This window comes from Haemaphysalis longicornis, unplaced genomic scaffold, assembly GCF_048455015.1.
Source record: "Haemaphysalis longicornis isolate Haplotype H1 unplaced genomic scaffold, Haemaphysalis longicornis Haplotype H1 scaffold_1, whole genome shotgun sequence".
In the NCBI taxonomy this organism is placed as follows: Eukaryota; Metazoa; Arthropoda; class Arachnida; order Ixodida; family Ixodidae; genus Haemaphysalis; species Haemaphysalis longicornis.
Genome location: NW_027526203.1, coordinates 297,639,507 through 297,658,048, shown reverse-complemented (window position 1 = coordinate 297,658,048; position 18,542 = coordinate 297,639,507). Strand labels below are relative to the sequence as shown.

Below are 18,542 nucleotides of genomic sequence, written 5' to 3'. Positions count from 1 at the left end.
CCCATTGTAGATATCCTCTAGTATTCTGCAGTACCACTACAATGAGTGTGGACCCATCGTATAGTGGTTAGTACCTTGCGTTGTGAGAACTTCCTTATAGCGATCATTTATTCCTAATATACAACTGAAATAACGGCTCCGAAGAAAGTTTTTGGTATTGTTCACTGAGCCCCTTCAAACGGCCAAAGCTCGTTAAGGCACTCCCGCTGATGCGCCTCTCGGTTATAAATTTCGCTATTGCATCTCATCGAAAAGGCCCCGAGAACCGCAGTTCCCGATTAGCGAATATGTGTTGAGATGTCCACTGTGCACAGCAGCTGATTCGAATCCCGTTTTAGCCTTTTTTATCTGTAGCAAGCCCCATGTCTCAGTGCCTGCTGAACTTCGTGGACACGCATGATACACGCACGTGATTGATCACGTTTTATTCGCTAGGAATGAACTACGCTCGTCACGCGGGTCCGGTGATAACGTCTACAAAAAAAAGGAAATTTAAAAAATGTCGTTTATTATTGGGTCTTACACACTTCGAAAGGGCCCTGCAAAGGCCATGATAAATGCTTTCTCTCTTTTTCCATCGCGGCTGTAAGCACTGTGAAACTACACTTGTGGCCACCGAAGAACGGCAAAAGGAGATACCTTTGTTTATCCTCTCCTTTGATTTCACTGCGATCTTTCTTAAAGCAGCTATCGATTGTTTTTATTGCCTAAACTGAAAGGAAGTTGTCCAATGGTGGAGATATTGCAGCTGTGACATCACATTAGACCTTGAGGGACGCAGGAAAGAGAGAAATATTTTTTGAGTGAGTGTCAAACTTATCTGGTATGCGCCGAGCTGTAATGTTTCGCTGGAATCCAAGGCCTAGGCGCGCTTGGCCAACCAGTCTAGGATTATTCTTATTGACCGTATCCAACAACCGTTGAAAGATGTGGCGAGAAAGCTATGAAAAAAAAAGGTTTTATGGGTTATTTAAAATAAATGGAGTTCACATTTATCGCCTTCGGGAAATTTCTGCGCATTATTTCAGTACTGGAAAATTGATAAGCGGCGTAAAGAAACAAATCCTTCTAATGGCAATCTCGAACTTCCATGTATGCATGGTAAACAGTCAGCAGCCCTGGGACGTTTTTTTTGCTTTCAGCAAGGGAGTGTATGCATGGAGGGCATGCCCTGCTTCGCAGACTCTGGGACTGTGCGGGCTCATCTGCATCGAGTCCATCAGTGGCGAGTGCTACTACGCCTACCTTCACCGCTACGAGTTCAGCCTGTTCGTGGTCATCAGTTCCTTCCTCTTCGCCTTCCTCGTCATCATGGTGTTTGTGCTGCGGGCCCAGGAGGCGCTCGCCAGGTGCTTCAACGTCCCACTCGCGGTGAGAGCTCAACCTATACGTGCGCAGTGCTAGCGCTGCGGCCGGAGCCAGGCCTTTAGTTGCTGCATCTAACCTCACGAGCACAATTGTTTGGTATGTAATTATTGTTCGAGAAATGCCCGCGTACAGGTGCTCAGTTGAAAGCTATCCTTTGCTCTAAACTAATCCCGAGTTTTCCACTCCGTGGTGCCCCGCAGACTTGGCGTGTCTGAAGGCCAGGTGAAGCATCAAATATAAACACTTAGAGTTTGGGAACACGTGCAGCCCCTGAGCGCCGTTTTGGACGGCTGTAGTTGTCTGTGTATACAATCAAAACGTCCGCCCTAGGCAAACATCGCGCGTGCAAACAAACCAAGAGGAAACCAAATAAACCGGTGAAATCTGGCACAAAAGAATAAAGTACGTTGGCTATGAGTTTGCCTGCATAAAAGGGGGAGAACATGGATAGGTAGCCGGGTCTCAAGAAGATCTACGAAAGAAGCATTAATCTATAGGTCGCCAACGATTTAGAAATGTTCATGATTACCAAATGCGAAACAGCTATGCCGACGTAACAATCGCTACCAGAAGCCCTGGTACTCGCTCGCGCGGGTTTTAATTTCTGAAAGGAGTACTGACACGAGATTTCAAAGCTGAAATAGAGAGAGAGAGAGAGAGAGAGAGAGAGAGAGAGAGAGAGAGAGAGAGAGAGAGAGAGAGAGAGAGAGAGAGGGGCACAGCAGCCAAGGCGTTGGAATCTCAGCGGTGGGCCTCAGCCGGTGCCTATATTACCAAGCTCCCTCACCTCAGCGACCCGTGTGGGAACAGCCGGCGCCCCCTGGCCCCCACGCCCCGACCCCCCGGCGCCCTCGTGAGATAACTATGGAAAAGGCTTCATTTTATATAGTTATCTCCAAGCAAGTTTCAACAGTAACCGTTTAGTATAAAATATTTTGAATTTATTTTGATCTTTGCGCGCAAGAGAAAGCTCAGAGCGGGTCAACCTGACGCCATTTGCTCCTGGCCCCGAACTGCCGACGTCACGGCTCCTGTGACGTGGCCGACGCGCTGGCTTGCGGTTGGCGCTCGCTGCTACGCGCTGTGTATCGCGTCACGGTTTTGGGACTGACGCCATGCCTCCCGAGCGCGTGGGGCACGGTAGCCGCGGCCCGGTCTGGGCGCGCGCGCGCCTTCAGAATGGCAGTGGTACGACAAGAACGGTGACGTCACGAGCGCCCTCCTGTCATGGTGGCCGCCTCGGGGTTCGTTTTGTCAAAACCGAAACTGACCCCAATAAGCGAGGCTGTAAACAATTATTTACGCTGCGATCGACCGTCTAATGTGCCATTCTATGATCAGTTGGCTGGTAGGCACTCATAGCAGCGAAAAAACCTAAACACGAAAATTTCCTGTCAGTACTCCTTTAAGTATCCCTGTTGGTTTTTGTTCTACTGCCAAATATTTTCGTTTAACTTTTAAATGCACGTTTTTACAGCCAAATATGCGTGCCCGCCGAAGGCTTTCCGGACGCACCCCGCTATAGGAACTATTGAAGGATATCGCCGTAAAAGCCTATGTGTGCGAGGTTGCGACTCCCCTGAGGATCCAAGCGAGACTAAATCTCTATAGCCTTCTACGATGGCACAAATCATGGCCTATGCGCAGCTTCGTCGTGTAAAGCCACAGTTAGGTTACAACAAATACTAAAAACATTATTGTTAATTTTTTAGCAAGGCTAGTAGATCCCCCAGTTAAACTTCGAATCTTTTTGAAATCTTTTTGTAAAGCATTTTTTTCTTTCAGAATGCATTTTTTATTTTCTATCTGTTATTGAAAATATTAAAACCTACCTATTCCAGTCGCGGTAACTCTCTCCGATAGCAGATGCACAAGTCGTCGCTGAATAGGGCTTGACAGGGAACACATTCATGTCCCGAAGCGTGTGGGCGGCTGTCGGCATCTGGAGCGGAAAATCGAAAGCTTCCGATGCTTACCAAAGCGGCGGGTTTATATGCACGCTTGCGACAAACGCGCCTGTCTCCTCATCATCGTCACTGCAGTCGAAGTTCGCATACCACGGGACGGTGCAGACATCCATGGGACGCGCGCCCCTTGACCTTGAGCCTTCACCCATATAGTTAGGGTATACCGAAGAAGGAAACCACGGCAGATGCAATGCGCTTGTAATTAGTCTCCTCTCTGCAGTACTGATTGAACCGTGTGAACTGCGGTAAAAACAGTGATGTTCCGTACGGGGGATTTTCCTTTTCTCTGGGAATTTTCGGCTGTAATTTTGGCGAAAAGAGAAAAAGGGAATCTTCAATAGATGCAGGGAATTTTAGGAGTCGTGAAGTAAAAAAAGAGAAGTAATGTCAGTAACCAGACCTCGAATCATTTATTGCTTTGTTATCTTTTAAAAATTCTCTTAAAGGGACCCCGCAACACTGTCTATAAACGCTTTCACTCTTTCCTTCGCGTCTGGAAGCACTTCGGAAGCTACAGTTATCGCCAGCACGGAGCGGCTCTGCGTGATTTGTTCGTCGTGCCAGATACGCCTTCCGTTCCTGCTTTGTTTTTGTGGCTTTGATTTTTAAAGCTGCTATCGAAAAGCGTCCATCGCGGCAACTGAAGAAAAACCGGCCAAGAGCCGCTACGTGGCCCCAGTGACGTAATTCGAGCCGTCAACGTCAAGAACGTCAAGACCGGGAAAGAGAGAAAAATCTCTTAAGCGAGTTTCCAAGTTATCTGATGCTCAAGCTTAGAGCAGTAGTTTTTGGCTGAGGTACTTTGCGACCCCCTAATCTAATTACTGGGTGGGTTGGGTGACTACGCTCTGCAAGCATTTGCGATTTCAAAAAAAAAAAGTAGAAAAAGTGTTGCAGGGTCCCTTTAAATCGTCGTATTTGTATTCAAATTTCCGCAGTCGTGTTTCCGCAAGCGCAAGCATCAATGCCCGCTTCCAATCCAGTTCACAAAACACGAGGGATGCACGAGGGAGCATAGAGGATAGACTACTCCGTGAGAACAAGCTAGTGAAGCGTGAAGCGGCGGCAGCTGAAGGGCTGAAGCCTGTTCGCATGTGTTCTTGCGCAATATATAAAGAAATATTTCGGGTGCGCCTTAGTCCTTGTGCTCGCAGTCAACAAGAGATGGCGCCAGCTAACCCGGCGCTGAGCTAAAACTACCTCGATTACCCATAAATGTCTCCTTGTTTTTCGTACGGGCAGTTTTAACTTAGAGCTTTAGCATGCAAAGTAAGCATGCTGTTTGGTACAAAACCGGAAATGCATAGTCAAATGCCGCTGAGCGGCAGATAGGGGCATTTAGTTCACGCTATACAACTCTGATTCTCGGAGCGGCGTCTGCGTCCGGAAGACTACGTAAAGTAGACATAGGTGGCGCTGGCTAACACCCAAAACCAAACAGGAATCCAAGTAAAAATCTATCCCTCGCAGAAAGAAAACGCAGGGAAGTTTGCAGAGAATTCGTGAGAAATCTAGGGGGGGGGGGGGGGGGTTGCTAAAAATAGGGGATGTCTGAACAGAGAAATGTGAATCTTTCTCCCCATTACGGAACATCACTGTGTACAATCAAATAAACTACGCATGGCCATGACTTCTCCATCGAGGATAATAAGTGTGGAAGGTTTATTTTCACCACGCTACGCAGGACACTCCCTGGTTACAACGCGTTTTGCCCCGATTGTGCGAAAAAAATTCAAATATCTGTATGTGTGAAGCGTATCTTAGCTTAGCCGGGGCGGGGGTTTTTTTTTTGTTGTTGTGGTTGTCCATTTATTGGCGTTGCTTCTTTAAAGTCGTTTGCAATGCCATTGCAAAAAGCATCATTTGCCATAACAAAGAGCGTGAACACGACGTATATATAACCAAGTCCTTCTCAAGCTACTATCCCTCATAGCTCGGCTCATTGATGTCAACATTATTCGGTAAATAAACCTCAGGCACACTTGAGGGAAACAAAACTACATAACTGAGAATAACAGCGTTCTTTGCATTAGCAATGCACGATCCAACGGTTGGTACGAAGATAAATTTAAAAACCAAGTAAAAAAATCTGTAAAAAAGAGGCTAAGCACAACACAAAATAATAAAAAAACACTATTTCGAGCTGTCAGTTCTAACAGCTCCTCCGTTCGGGTGGAGAAACCGGACAATTCGGCCCTGAAAAAGGTAAATTGAGTGAAAAGAAAAAAATCCCGTGCCATCTCCCCTAACGTGAAACCTGAGGAGGAGCAAAGCATGCAGTGTGTAAGTGCATGCATTCTTGTCGCCTTGGTGTTTTAGCCCACGGAGAGGAAACCATTGGGGGATAGAGGTATACACGTTTGTTGTAAGTCTCGTGTCTTCGAAGCACGAAGCGTCCTAGCGCGAGGCGTCGGAAAACGAGTGTCCCGGTCTGTTCCTTTACTACGCGTTTTCGACCACGGAGATGAAATGTTTGAGCGCGAGGCGAAAAAGAGTGTATACCAGTGTGGTCTTTCAGTGCACGTCACGTTCTAGCGCCAGGCGTTGGAAAACGGGTGTCGCGGGGTTATAGTACCGTGACTACGTGAGCCGTCTCGTTGTGGTTGGACGTGGTTGCGCACTCACTCATGTGAACCACTTGATGCGGACTTCTCGGTCTTGAAGCTTGCTCGGGGAAAAACACAGACCAGGCGACCCGGCAACGGGATGTGTTGGCGCGGCCCAGAGAAACAGCAAACCCTAGGCCGACGCCAGGCTCGCGTCACGGCACGTAAAAACCGTCGATTTGCCGGCATCAATAAAGTTCATCATCATCACCAGCCTATCTACGCCCACTGCAGAGCAAAGGCCTCTACCATGGATCTCCAATTATCTCGGCCCTGTGCTAACTATCTGCCAATCTAACTTTCTGCCGGACACTCCAACGCTTGCCTTCTCTAGGGATCCACTCTGTTACCCTTAATGATAAACGGTTATCTTGCCTTTGCATTACATGCCCTGCCCACGTCCATTTCTTCTTCTTAATTTCTACTAATATGTCCGTAACACGGATTTGCTTCCTGGCCCACTCCGCTCTCTTCTTGTCCCTTAATCTTACACCTATCATCTTCCGTTCCATTGCTCGCTGAGTCGTCCTCAATTTAAGTTGAACCCTCTTAGTGAGCCTCCAAGTTTCTGCCCCGTAGGTGAGTACCGGTAAGATGCAGCTGTCATACATTTTCTTCTTCAGGGAAAATGGTAGGCTGCCACTCATTATTTGAGAATGCCTGCCGAATGCTCTCCACCCCATTCTTATCCTTCTAATTATCTCTGTCTCATGGTTGGGATTCGGGGTCACGGGTCACAACTTGGCCTAAGTAGATATATTCGCTTACCACTTCCACTGCCTCGCCGCCTGTCTCAAACCGCTGTGCTGTCCCGAGATTATTGATCATTACTTTAGTTTTCTGCATATTATTTTCAGGCCCACGGTTCTACTCTGTTTGTCCAGTGCGGTAAGCATGCTTTGCAATTCGCCCCTCGAGTTATTTAGCAAGGCAACGTCATCTGCAAATCTGAGGTTACTGAGGTATTCTCCATTAACCCTTACTCCCACCTGCCCCCAATCCAATGTTCTGAATACTTCTTGTAAACATGCTGTGAATAACATTGGAGAGATTGTATCTCCTTGTCCCCTTTCTTATAGGTATTTTACTGCTCTCCTTATGGAGGATGATGACACCTGTGGACCCATTGTAGATATCCTCTAGTACTCTTACATAATGCTCGTCTACACCCTGGTTCCGTAATGTCTTAATGACTGCTGAGGTTTCAACCGAGTCAAATGTTTTCTCATATCTATTAAGGCTATATATAGGGGTTCAGTATACTCCGCGCACTTCTCTATCACCTGATTGATCGTGTGAATATGGCCCATTGTTGAATAGCCTTTACGGAACTCTGCTTGTTCTTTAGGTTGACTTAAATCTAAGGTGGCAGAAATTCTGCTAGCGATTACCTCGGTAAGTACCTTGTAGACGACTGACAGTAAGCTGATCGGCCTGTAATTTTTCAAGTCCTTCATGTCACCTTTCTTGTGGATTAGGATGATGTTCGCGTTCTTCTAAGATTCCGGTACATTCGCAGGCATTGTGTATACAGATTTGCCAGTTTTCTAGTACAATTTTCCCGCCGTCCTTCAAGAGGTCTGCTGTTATCTGATCCTACCAGTGCTTTGCCCCCTTGCATTTCTTTCAAAGCCTTCTTTACTTCTTCTGCCGTTACTGGTGGGATGTCTATCTCCTCTGAATTACTTACTCGTAAGGTATTATCCTGGGTGTCGTGGCTACTGTACAGATCTCTATAGAACCCATTGGCTATTATAACTATTTTATCCCTATTTGTGATAACGTTACCTTGCTTGTGTTTAATTGCATACATTTGATTTTTCCCCGTGCCTAGACGCCTCTTCACTGCTTTCAGGCTGCCTCCGTTCTTTACAGCATGTAAATAACGTCATACCTAGCTTAACCTAAGACGACATGAGACGACAATGACGTGGTAAGCCGACAGCCCGAGCCCCTAAGGGGTTTGGCCCCTAAATTGTTGCAGATGACATCTACGCTTAGAACTTAGGATGTACGACGATATAGCGTTACCTCGACTCCGAGGGACCGTTTTAAAACGGAGTTACTGCCTTTTCCATTTATGCTTTGCAAGCACTCGTAGAGGGCATGGCTAGTGGAGGCGGTTTTTAATCGCCGCGGCACAGGAAAGACAGAGGAGCTGCGGCTGTGTAACTTAATATGTGGGCGTGAAAGGTTGCGGCTGTGGGGTGTTGGTCACTTTGAGCGAGAAGGTGGCAGTGTGTGTGCGTGTGTGTGTATGTGCGCGGGCGCGGGCGTGTGTGTGCGTGTGCATGTGCGGGTGCGCGCGTGCGCCTGTATGTGTGCGTGTGGGTGTGTGTGCGTGTGCGCCTACGTGTGCGTGTGTGTGTGTGTGAATGTTTATGTATGTCTGTGTGCCTGTCTGTGCGTGTGTGTGTGAAAACAACTGCTTTATCCAAACAACTTTCCCGGTGCAAACAACTGTTTTTATGTTTTTGGTCCTTTGGCAGCTTTTGGTGAGCGACAGCTTCATCGCCCTGTTCTACCTGATTGTTTGCCTGCTTGAGTTCACCGCTTTCTGCACAAATCCAGATGACAACGCCTCGACCAAAGTAGCCGGGGTAAGCCCTGTTCTGTGTCGTTTATGCTCAGTGTCAACTCAACGCTTTTAAGCTTTTAAGGTCGGGAGCCCATACGCTAGGAGCCCATATATATATATATATATATATATATATATATATATATATATATATATATATATATATATATATATATATATATATATATATACAGAAAGAAATGCCGGCAGTCTACAAGGCCAAAGAAGGCATAGGGGAATGGCTAGACAATTTTTTACCGTTAGTGACGTTACATTATTATTTTTTATTATTAATAAGTGAGAAAGAAAGAAAGAAAAACACGCGCCCAGAGTGGGGACCGAACCCACGCCTTTCGATTAGATCTCGAATGCCTTACCAATTCGGCTATCTGGGCGACTGTGTTCTCCGTCACTTTGTGGGGTATTTATATTTACCACAACTGTATCTGACGCTCGAGGGTGGTAGCCAGCGCCACTCAGACTACACGGGGAGAAGGGGACCTTCTTTTTCAACCCCCGGGGCGTGACTCAAACGTCTACAGCCTGTCATGAGCGGGTCAACTGGCGGGAAACCCTCTTATGCTACCTTGGCATCAAGACTGCCAGAACCGAGGCCCTCGCTAAGCTTTCGCACGATAATAAGGTTTGGAAATGAGGGGCTCGTTAGGAAATACAGAAAGAAATGCCGGCAGTCTACAAGGCCAAAGAAGGCATAGGGGAATGGTTAGACAATTTTTTACCGTTAGTGACGTTACATTATTATTTTTTTTATTAATAAGTGAGAAAGAAAGAAAGAAAGAAAAACACGCGCCCAGAGTGGGGACCGAACCCACGCCTTTCGATTAGATCTCGAATGCCTTACCAATTCGGCTATCTGGGCGACTGTGTTCTCCGTCACTTTCTGGGGTATTTATATTTACCACAACTGTATCTGACGCTCGAGGGTGGTAGCCAGCGCCACTCAGACTACACGGGGAGAAGGGGACCTTCTTTTTCAACCCCCGGGGCGTGACTCAAACGTCTACAGCCTGTCATGAGCGGGTCAACTGGCGGCGGGAAACCCTCTTATATATATATATATATATATATATATATATATATATATATATATATATATATATATATATATATATATATATATATATATATATATATATATCGGACGATAGCACATGCTGCGGCGGTTTAAAGGGACTCTGCAATACTTCCGATAAACGCCTTCCCCGTTTCCTTCACGTCTGGAAGCACTGCGAAAGCTATAATTATCGCCAGCGCGGAGCGGCCATGCATGATTTGCTCTTTGCAACAGATACGCCTTCCATTTCTTTGATGTCGTGGCTGTCTTTTAAAGCAGCTATCGAATGCGTTCATTGCTTCACCTGAAGGAAAGCCGGCCAGCGGCCGCTACACCATTGTAATGACGTAATTACAGCGGTCGAAGAACGCCAAGACCGGGAAAGAGAGAAGAATCTTTTGAGCAAGTTCCTAAGTTATCTGATTGGCATAGAGCAGTAATTTTTTGCTGGGGTACTCTGCGACCCCTTCATCTAAGTACTAGGTGTTTTGGTTGACTACGTTCTGCAAGCATTTAAAATTTAGAAAAAGTTGAAAAAAGGGTTGCAGGGTTCCTTTAATTAGCTACAGTAAGTTCTGTACATGCACTGTAATCACGAAACGTAACAAAGGTAGCTGCCCAGAAACATGCAAGTTGTCAGTCATCCATTGTGAATATTCAGACTAGAAAGGCAAGGGCTGCTTGGTGTGATAATCGATTTAAAACAAATGGTCAATATTGTACAGCAAAAGTGACAGCAAATCACCATCTAAATTGGACGCTCTATCTTAATTACAAGGCTGATTTTATATCAGCCGGCTTAATGAGGCCTAGGATCAGAAACAATGGAGCCAAAAGAAAAAATGCGGATTTTTATATTCCAATGTAAAACGTAGTAGTCAAACTTGCTGTAGTCAGAAGAACGGCACAAACCAGTAACATATCAACCTGATGTTAGTATTGTTAAGTTTATATCCTAATTAAGCGCATTTGATTTTTTTAACGCCAGCGGGGACAAAACAGGGCAGAACTTTAGATGCTAATTACGTTGAAGCGTCGTGGCTCTCCCAACGCGGCCCGCGTAGTCACAAAGTTTTCTACTTGTTGAGGCGTTTTCCCACGCGCCTTTTCTTTAATATATTAGCATGTGACACGTGCGAAGTTTCTTTCCTGCTGAACGTGCTTCCTCCTTGATACGCAGACACTTTATATTCACTCATGTGCAATATTTAAAACAAAAAGTACGGGGACATCTAAGCGCTTCTTGCAGTGTAGTGCATTTGTCCTCAAATAGGAGCAGATGAGGACACTTAGGGGAGTGCACGAGTCCCTCCACGAGACTCCCGTTTTGCCTCCTTTCCGCCTAACTTTGTCATCGACGTAGAACAAACACAAACGTGGCTTTGACGCAAGGTGGCTGAGAAACCCCGCACGCGGGTTCTCTAAATTCGACTTTTTACGCAACGTCGAAATTGTGCGACAAAGCCAAACACGCAAAAAGCGGACAAAAGGAGTGTCTTCAGCACAGGTCGCCTTCGTAGGCGTAGGTCGCCTGAAGGCGACCTACGCCTTCAGCACAGCGCTTCAGAATGACCACGTGATGTGACCAAGCGTGTAAATTTGGCGAATGACAAAACTCAGCATATGATTTGACTAAACAAAGTCCGTGTGCGCAGGGACAACACGCGAGGCGTGCAAAGCGTTTTTCATTGCGCAGGCTCCCCATTTTTCATTCAAATTGAATTCTCGGCCACGTCAGTCGTCGAATTTGCTCACTAGGCCACATCGATTGGTCATTCTGGAGCATTGGGGTGAAGGCGCCCTACGGAGACTTTCTATAAAGTAGGCGACTTAAGCTGCAAGAGTAAACTGTCTGACTATATTGTGACGACGTGAAAATGGGAAGCACGCTGCATTTACACTATGTGCATAAAGCTCAGGACACAGTGTACGCCAGCATCGGAGCAGCTAGAACAAGGCCATCACGATTTCTTCCCGAAGTCACACGAGAACCTCTTCTCACTCATTACCTGGCGTGGAGCAGCATCGTGACAATATGACACGTAGCTGCACACTTCATCACCCTTGCAAGCCCATAATGAATCTGGTCATGTTTGAGAACCACTGACGCAGTGAAAGCGATAGCATTTGTATCTCACGGAGAGCTCCTGAGCGTTTCACTGCGATTGAAGTTTGCCTTTACGCGTGCATGGTGTCCAGAAACCTGAGACATTCGGACCACGTTGCTTAGTTTACCTTTATTTCAATCTATGGCTTCGTTGACGGCCATAGGGGAACGTTGAGAGATGATCGATTAGTTGCGTCCTGGCTCGCTGGTGACTGATGCTACGCTGGGTGAGAGGAATAGAAGCGGCCGGAGTGAGAAGCTAGGCGCGTGCTGAAATGTGCGCATGTCGATACGTTGCCTGGCAACAGTGGTGCACGTCTTTTGTTTGCGTTTGATTTCTGAGGCACGCACTGTGTAACACGTCCCGGCCAATGAGAATTTTCGAGCCGGGTTTCTGGGACGGCGGCGTTTTCGCTCTGTGAGGCACTTAATTATTTCGCATTGAAAGGGACAACTACAAGGTTGCGGACAAGGGAACCTGATCGAACTCCCAACTGTTGCGCGAAAAGTTGGCTTTCCTGCCAATCGTGCAAATCCACCTGCGCTCTCTGCAGAGCGGGCGACGTATTGTTGTCTTCCTTGCATGACACATGAGTTGCGCAAAAAAGCCACACATGCAAAAAAAGGGTGCCTGAACGATGATGATAATGAATAAACTTTTATTGAATCCCAATCCGACTCCGTGTTTGGAGGCAGACCAGTGGGGAGACTCCTTAGTCCAGGAGTCCCTGGCTCTGGCTGGCCGTCCGTGCCCGTCTCACCAGGTTAAGCTGGGAGCCGGGTTCAAAGCTAAACAGCTGCGCCGCCCACTGTGAAGGGGATGGGTGGGGATTGGGAGATAGGTCGGGTGTGTGGGAGCATTCCCATACGATGTAATAAAGTGTACATCTTCCGGGGCAAAACTTGCACTGTGGTGAGTGAGAGGTGGGGAAGATCAAGTGTATTGTGAGGAAAGGTCCGGGTTTGAAGTTGACGGAGAGTGATTTTGTCAGCCTTTGTTAGAGAGGGGTGAGGTGGCGGGAACGTGCGGCGACACAGATTATAATGTGTGAGAATGCCGTTGTAGGTGAGTAGGGGGCGGGCATCCAGGGTGGAAGGAGGGGGGTCAGAGGAAATGGCCCGGTGTATCACTTCTCAGGCCGCGTCGTGCGCCGCTTCATTGCCGGCCAACCGCCAATGGCCAGGAGTCCATAGAATGTGGCACTCCTCGGGGAGGTAAGTGGAGTATTCGATTATGTGTAGGGCAGTGCGAGGAAGTAGACCTTTTTGAAGATGTCGACAGGCTTCCTGCGAGTCCGTGATTACTGTCACGTAGTCGCGCTGAGTGGAGGTAAGGGAGAGCGCAATGGCTATCTCTTCAGCTTCTGATTGTGCTGAGGCCCGCGTGGAGGCAGTGGCGATAATACGTGTTTGGCTTTCTACAGTGGCGAAGGCATAAGTCGATCGGTTGGGGTATGGGGATGCATTCACGTAAAGCGTGTCCGGAAGATGCTGGTAGTGGGTGCGGATGTAGTTGGTGCGGGTAGTGCGACGACCGTCGTAGATGGCTGGGTGCATTTTTCGCGGTAGCGAGGCGACTTTAATGCGAGTGCGCAGTAGGGAGGGAAGGCGTGCCAGGCAGTGAGGCTGAGTCGGGGTCGGATAGCCCAGGCGAACTAAGGTACTACAGCCAGTGGGCGTAAATTGCGAAGTTCGTTGAGCTGCGCACAGGTCTGTCCAAGTATTATGTATTCCCAAGCGTAAGAACAAGTCAGTAGAGGTGTGAATGAAACAAATTTCGTCTCGACACTAAATTTATTTTCCTTGTTCAATGTAAAGCGCTAAAGGTAATTTTTGGAATTTACAAAGAAATTTGTGATAGCTTTCCAGTAGGCGGCGACAGCAATTTGGACACACTTATGTTGCAGGCGAGCGGATGTGATAGCATGCGCTGAATGCTCTAATACCAGCGCATTTTTTTTTTCATTCTTACTTTTACACACCGCAGCCCTACAGGAATGTCACAGGAGCGATCATGAGAAAAACTGTAATAAAGAGTATACACGTTCGAGTATACTGTTTGAACACAATACATATATACATTACATACTCTTGTGTTTACTCTTGTGCATACTTTTTTATACAGAATGAAGCGCTACACGAAAGCGATGCTGGACTGTTAATTAGCCACTATGTAACAAGGTCAAACTCAAGAAAAAAGAACTTATCTTTAGGAAGCAAGCTAGTTTCACCAACGTTGCGAGCTCCAGCGCTCGACAGTTGGAAGTAAAAAAAAAACTGAATACAAGCTCATCAGTTGCGGGGTGGCATATGGAAAAGTATTTAATGCTTGCTGCGCTGCTGCGCGGCTGTGTGTTGATGGAGCGAATTGCGAACACATTTGCAGTGGCGGGCCATACGTTTGCAATTGAGCATTTTTCTTCGCTCCCCACCCTCTCGGCAGGTCTTCGCCATGTTCGCCATGATGTGTTTCGTCGTGTCGTCCTACTTCTCGTACAAGTTCTTCCAAGAGGAGCGGCTGCCCACACTGCCACCGCCCGGGCTGCACTCGGTCCCTGTGACGCAGGTGTTGCCCAAGTAGCGGCGGCTGTGCTGCCAGCACGCCGGCCAGGGAGGGCCTCGCGCTGCAGCCGCCGTGCCCGGAGGGGCGCCGCGAAACCCCGTCTTGTGAAGGAACGGTGCCGCTTGGACCAGTCCGGCAGGCCGCAGGAATGCCTTCCCCTCCGACTACTGCCACGTGGCAGGGACTGCGAGCATGCGCAGCCCCGCACAACACCAGAATGAGACACCCGTTGAACGAGTGTGATAGCCTGCGAGTGTCTCATACGCATGCTTTCACCCACCACGTGTAACTAAGGCTGCATACAAGGAATATGTTCATATGTCCCATTGAATAAATCCCATGTCCGGCGTTTCTCCCCGTCAAGTAATGGAGAGCTATTCGGTCGTATCAAACTGTCTTCCCAGGCAAGCACCGCTTCTGCTGTTACCGAACAGCATGAAACTGATTTTATTCTGGTGAGGTTTTACGGGCGGTAGTAAAAAGGTACAACTACTTTTGTGAGGAATGGCGCTAGTGGAAAGCTTAGGCTCTTTGGTACTCTGACGTTGTGAGGGGTACAATAACGGGGAAGTAAGGAGCAAGAGAAATGCGTCAAGTTTGTTATTCCTGGGTCCTGTATGCTTTGCACGCTGTACAGCTCGCTAGGTGTTTGTACGCCTCTGACTCTAGCCTGTGCGGCCACAGTGCAAGGCGATTACAAGCACAAGACCATGACGCATAAGATTGGCAGTGCAGTAAAATTTCTTATTTTGCCAGAGTGGTCTTCTCTGAGATCCCAGCAAGTAATAAACAAAACTGATACAGAACTTTTCGGATCAACTGTATTCCCACAAATACAAACACGCTCAAACACATCGCCTTAGCCAAACTACGTTATCCAAAAAAGTAACCCGTGATACTCTAGTTTTAACGCGGATGACCTGTAGCCCAATTAAGATCAACAGCGGTAAGCGTTGTGCAATTAAAATAAGGAGTAATGATAAGGCAACAATTACACGAAAAGTGACATGAAACAAAATAGGCGCGGCGATCCCCTGAGCCATTTAGTATGAATGCTGGCACCAGCTGTACCAGCGCCCTTAACTCAATTTGGCACGCAAAAACAAAATGAACCGAGTGTTTCGGTACACCAACATTCACATGATACAGCTCTCGTCATTTTTCATCGATACACTTGTTTTCTTATTTTTTGTGTGTGTGCACGCTCCTTGTTAGTTTCTTCTTTTCTGCAATGGCGTAGAACATGGCTAATTCTAGAGCTCGGTTAGCCTTACCTGGTATCTCTCTAAGCTTCCTTTTGTATAATTAGTGCGTTACCCCCACCCCCCCCCCCCTTTTTTTTTATTGAAGTGATGTCAATAGGACATGGATGAAGGTACCTTCTGATTGCTACACACACTCAACCATGTTCCAAGAAATCGACATCACCTCTTTGAAAAAAAAGTGTTGGTTTCATTGCACGCATAGAGAATTCTAATTAACACACTGCCTCTATACCTTCTTTTTTGTCGAAAACACGCCTGCTTAGAGTGCGGCTACCGAACCAAATTGTAGCCTAAGTGCTGCACCCATGGCGTAATGCAGAAGTGGAGCTTTGGTCACAAATGATGCATGGCGGAATAAAAAAAGTGCACAATTTTCAGTTGCACTGATGCGAAAATAAAAAGAAATGAAAACACCGGTTCTCTTCCTGTGCACCGACTGTTTTGATTGGTGATTTCAATAAATGCCGCATTTTGTCTGGCCCCTGCCTGGGTCTGGTGGTTTTGCGGTGGTAGATTCTTATTTCTCATCTACTCCTTCCGCGCTAAACCCTCTTCCGTTCTCCTTTCGTCTGCGCATATATTTTCGTAGACACTCCTTCGTGTTTTTAAAGACGATACATTCTTTCTTGGGCTACTTAAACGCAGAAATTCTGGCCTTTGTGTATGTCTGTCTGTCTGGGGGGTGAAGAGAATTTATTATAACCCTGTGACTCGATTCAGCCACCCGGTCAAAGTGGAACACAAGCTGCGCAATAGTGTTATATGCGCACAGCCAAATCTAAGCGTCTAAGTTCGGTGTCAATGTTCATACTTGTTACCATTGTTGAACAAGAACAGGACATTGCGCAAATATAAGGCAGAAAATCAATCCATAAGTGATATTTGCAGTGTTCCGTTATCAAAAAATTATGGATGCTTGGATTTTGCGATAGTAAATGAAATACATCAACTGCAGAAAACCACCGGCTGCTGTTGCCCGCGCTACTATAGCTCCTGGCGGCATTTAAGAAATCAAATGGCAACAGCAACGAAAGGTTCCACTAAAGAGGTTCCACGTTCCGCCTGGAACGCACGTGGAGTAGGGCAACGTGGTTCTATAAACGTTGCAGTCTAAAGGGTGCCTTTATTCACGCGCTTCTCCACCGTATGGCAGCGCTAGCATCGAGGCACCCGACTTGGAGCAGTGGAATGCGGTAAATTGAAATTGACTTGAGCAAACCTCTAGCGCGTTATCTTGGAGGGAACGAGACGGGAGAGGAACAGCATCAGAGCTGAGCGGAAAGAAAAGGGAGACATTTACTTGGCAGAGGCGCCAGTCGACTATCGTCTTTTGTCGACATTTGCAATGAAAGGAGCAGATACGCGGCCATTCTTTTGTCATTTTTTAACAGATTTTCCTCTCTCTCTCTCTCTCTCTCTCTCTCTCTCTCTCTCTCTCTCTCTCTCTCTCTCTCTCTCTCTCTCTCTCTCTCTCTCTCTCTCTCTCTCTCTCTCGCGCGCGCGCGCACCGTTCTTTTCCCAAGGCGTTCTTCTGGGACGTCCTGCAAAGGACTCTCAAAAAGGATATTGAAATTACTCCGTGCACAATTTGGTTCCTCCCTTTTCTTGGTGCTAATCGGGTGCCTTATGCAGAGAAAGCTCGTTAATTCGCACCTCATTAATTCGAACGTTCGGGTTAGTTCGAACTGACGGTAATGGTCTGGTCATGATACATAGGCTTCATCATCATCATCATCAGCAGCAGCAGCAGCAGCAACAGCAGCCTATCTACGCCCACTACAGGGCAAAGGCCTCTCCCATACATCTCCGATTATCCCGGTCCTGTGCCAAGTGTGACCAATTTATCCCCGCAAACTTCTTGATCTCATCTGCACATCGAATTTTCTGGCACCCCCTGCCACGCTTGCTTTCTCTAAGGATCCACTCTGTTACCAACGGTTATCTTGCCTTTGCATTTCTACTAATATGTCCTCAACACGCGTTTGTTCCTTGGCCCACTGCGCTCCCTTCTTTCCCTTTTCTTGTCCCTCTTCTTGTCTCTTCTTGTCCCTAAACCAACTCGTTAAAGGGGCCATGTAGACAAAATACAAGTTTGTTTTATTCGAACGATTTAGCATTTTATGGGGCCCTATAAGTGCTTGTTCGGCAGCAAACGATGCTTTATACACGAAGAAATTGAAATTTTAAGTCAAAATTTCAATTCTCCCACTAAATCATGTGTTTTCGTGACGTTGACAATGATGTATTAAGATTAGGGCCTTAAAGCCATAGAGCTTCTTACAATTGACACTAGAGAGGAATCTGGCGCTAGCGTCTATGCGGCTCACATCAAGGCCGTCTGTGTCGTCATGGGCCGCAATTACATCATGCGCTCGCCTTGTCATCATTGGTTTGGATTGAAACGTTTTACTGATCGCAAATTAAAACAAAGTGCCACAAAAACGCGAAGAATATTGTGCAATTATGTAAGTGGAAAATAAAACAGGCTGTTTTAAAACTAAGGAAAAAGGAAGTAAAGCGTTTTTTTTTTTTTTGGAATGGTTGTGCTTGCTATTCTGCAGGCCAAGGTGGTAGTTACGAACAATGTTCATATTTGGGGGAAAACTCATCAGAGACTCTCATTTTATTAATTTTACAATTATTTCAAATAATAAGTTATTTGAAGAGCAGGGTGCCGAACCGGAACCGGAACTGAACGGAAAACCGGAACCAGAATCCGCCTTTTTCATTGCGCTGTGGCGGCATCTGGTGGCGCCGCCGAGAAGCGATATGGCAGGGGTGCAAGTGGGCGTAGCATTTGTGGAAGCACTCAAGTCGCCTGCTGGCCGTGGAATCGCTTCCGCCGGTCTAGTATTCGTTATGAGTGATGGGTCTGCGCTCTCAGATACCTTATTACGGGCAGCTGTAGAGTTAAAAAACGAGCTCCATGATGTTTGGACAGGTGCGACTTGAGTGGTTGCCGAAGGTCTCCGTGAAAGCAGCATGTCATCATCATCATCAACAGCCTATTTAG

General features: G+C 47.0%; 1 protein-coding gene across 1 annotated transcript in view; it reads left to right on the top strand.

The window, feature by feature from the left end:
* LOC144148756 (uncharacterized) overlaps positions 1-16,039 on the top strand; it is an 82,720-nt gene extending 66,681 nt beyond the window's left edge. Inside the window, exons 3-5 of the mRNA XM_077680275.1 lie at positions 1,183-1,371; positions 8,431-8,541; positions 14,145-16,039. Coding sequence (XP_077536401.1) covers positions 1,183-1,371; positions 8,431-8,541; positions 14,145-14,282 — 438 coding nt within the window. The 3' untranslated portion in view covers positions 14,283-16,039. The remainder of the gene's footprint in view (positions 1-1,182; positions 1,372-8,430; positions 8,542-14,144) is intronic.
* The last annotated feature ends 2,503 nt before the right edge of the window (positions 16,040-18,542 follow it).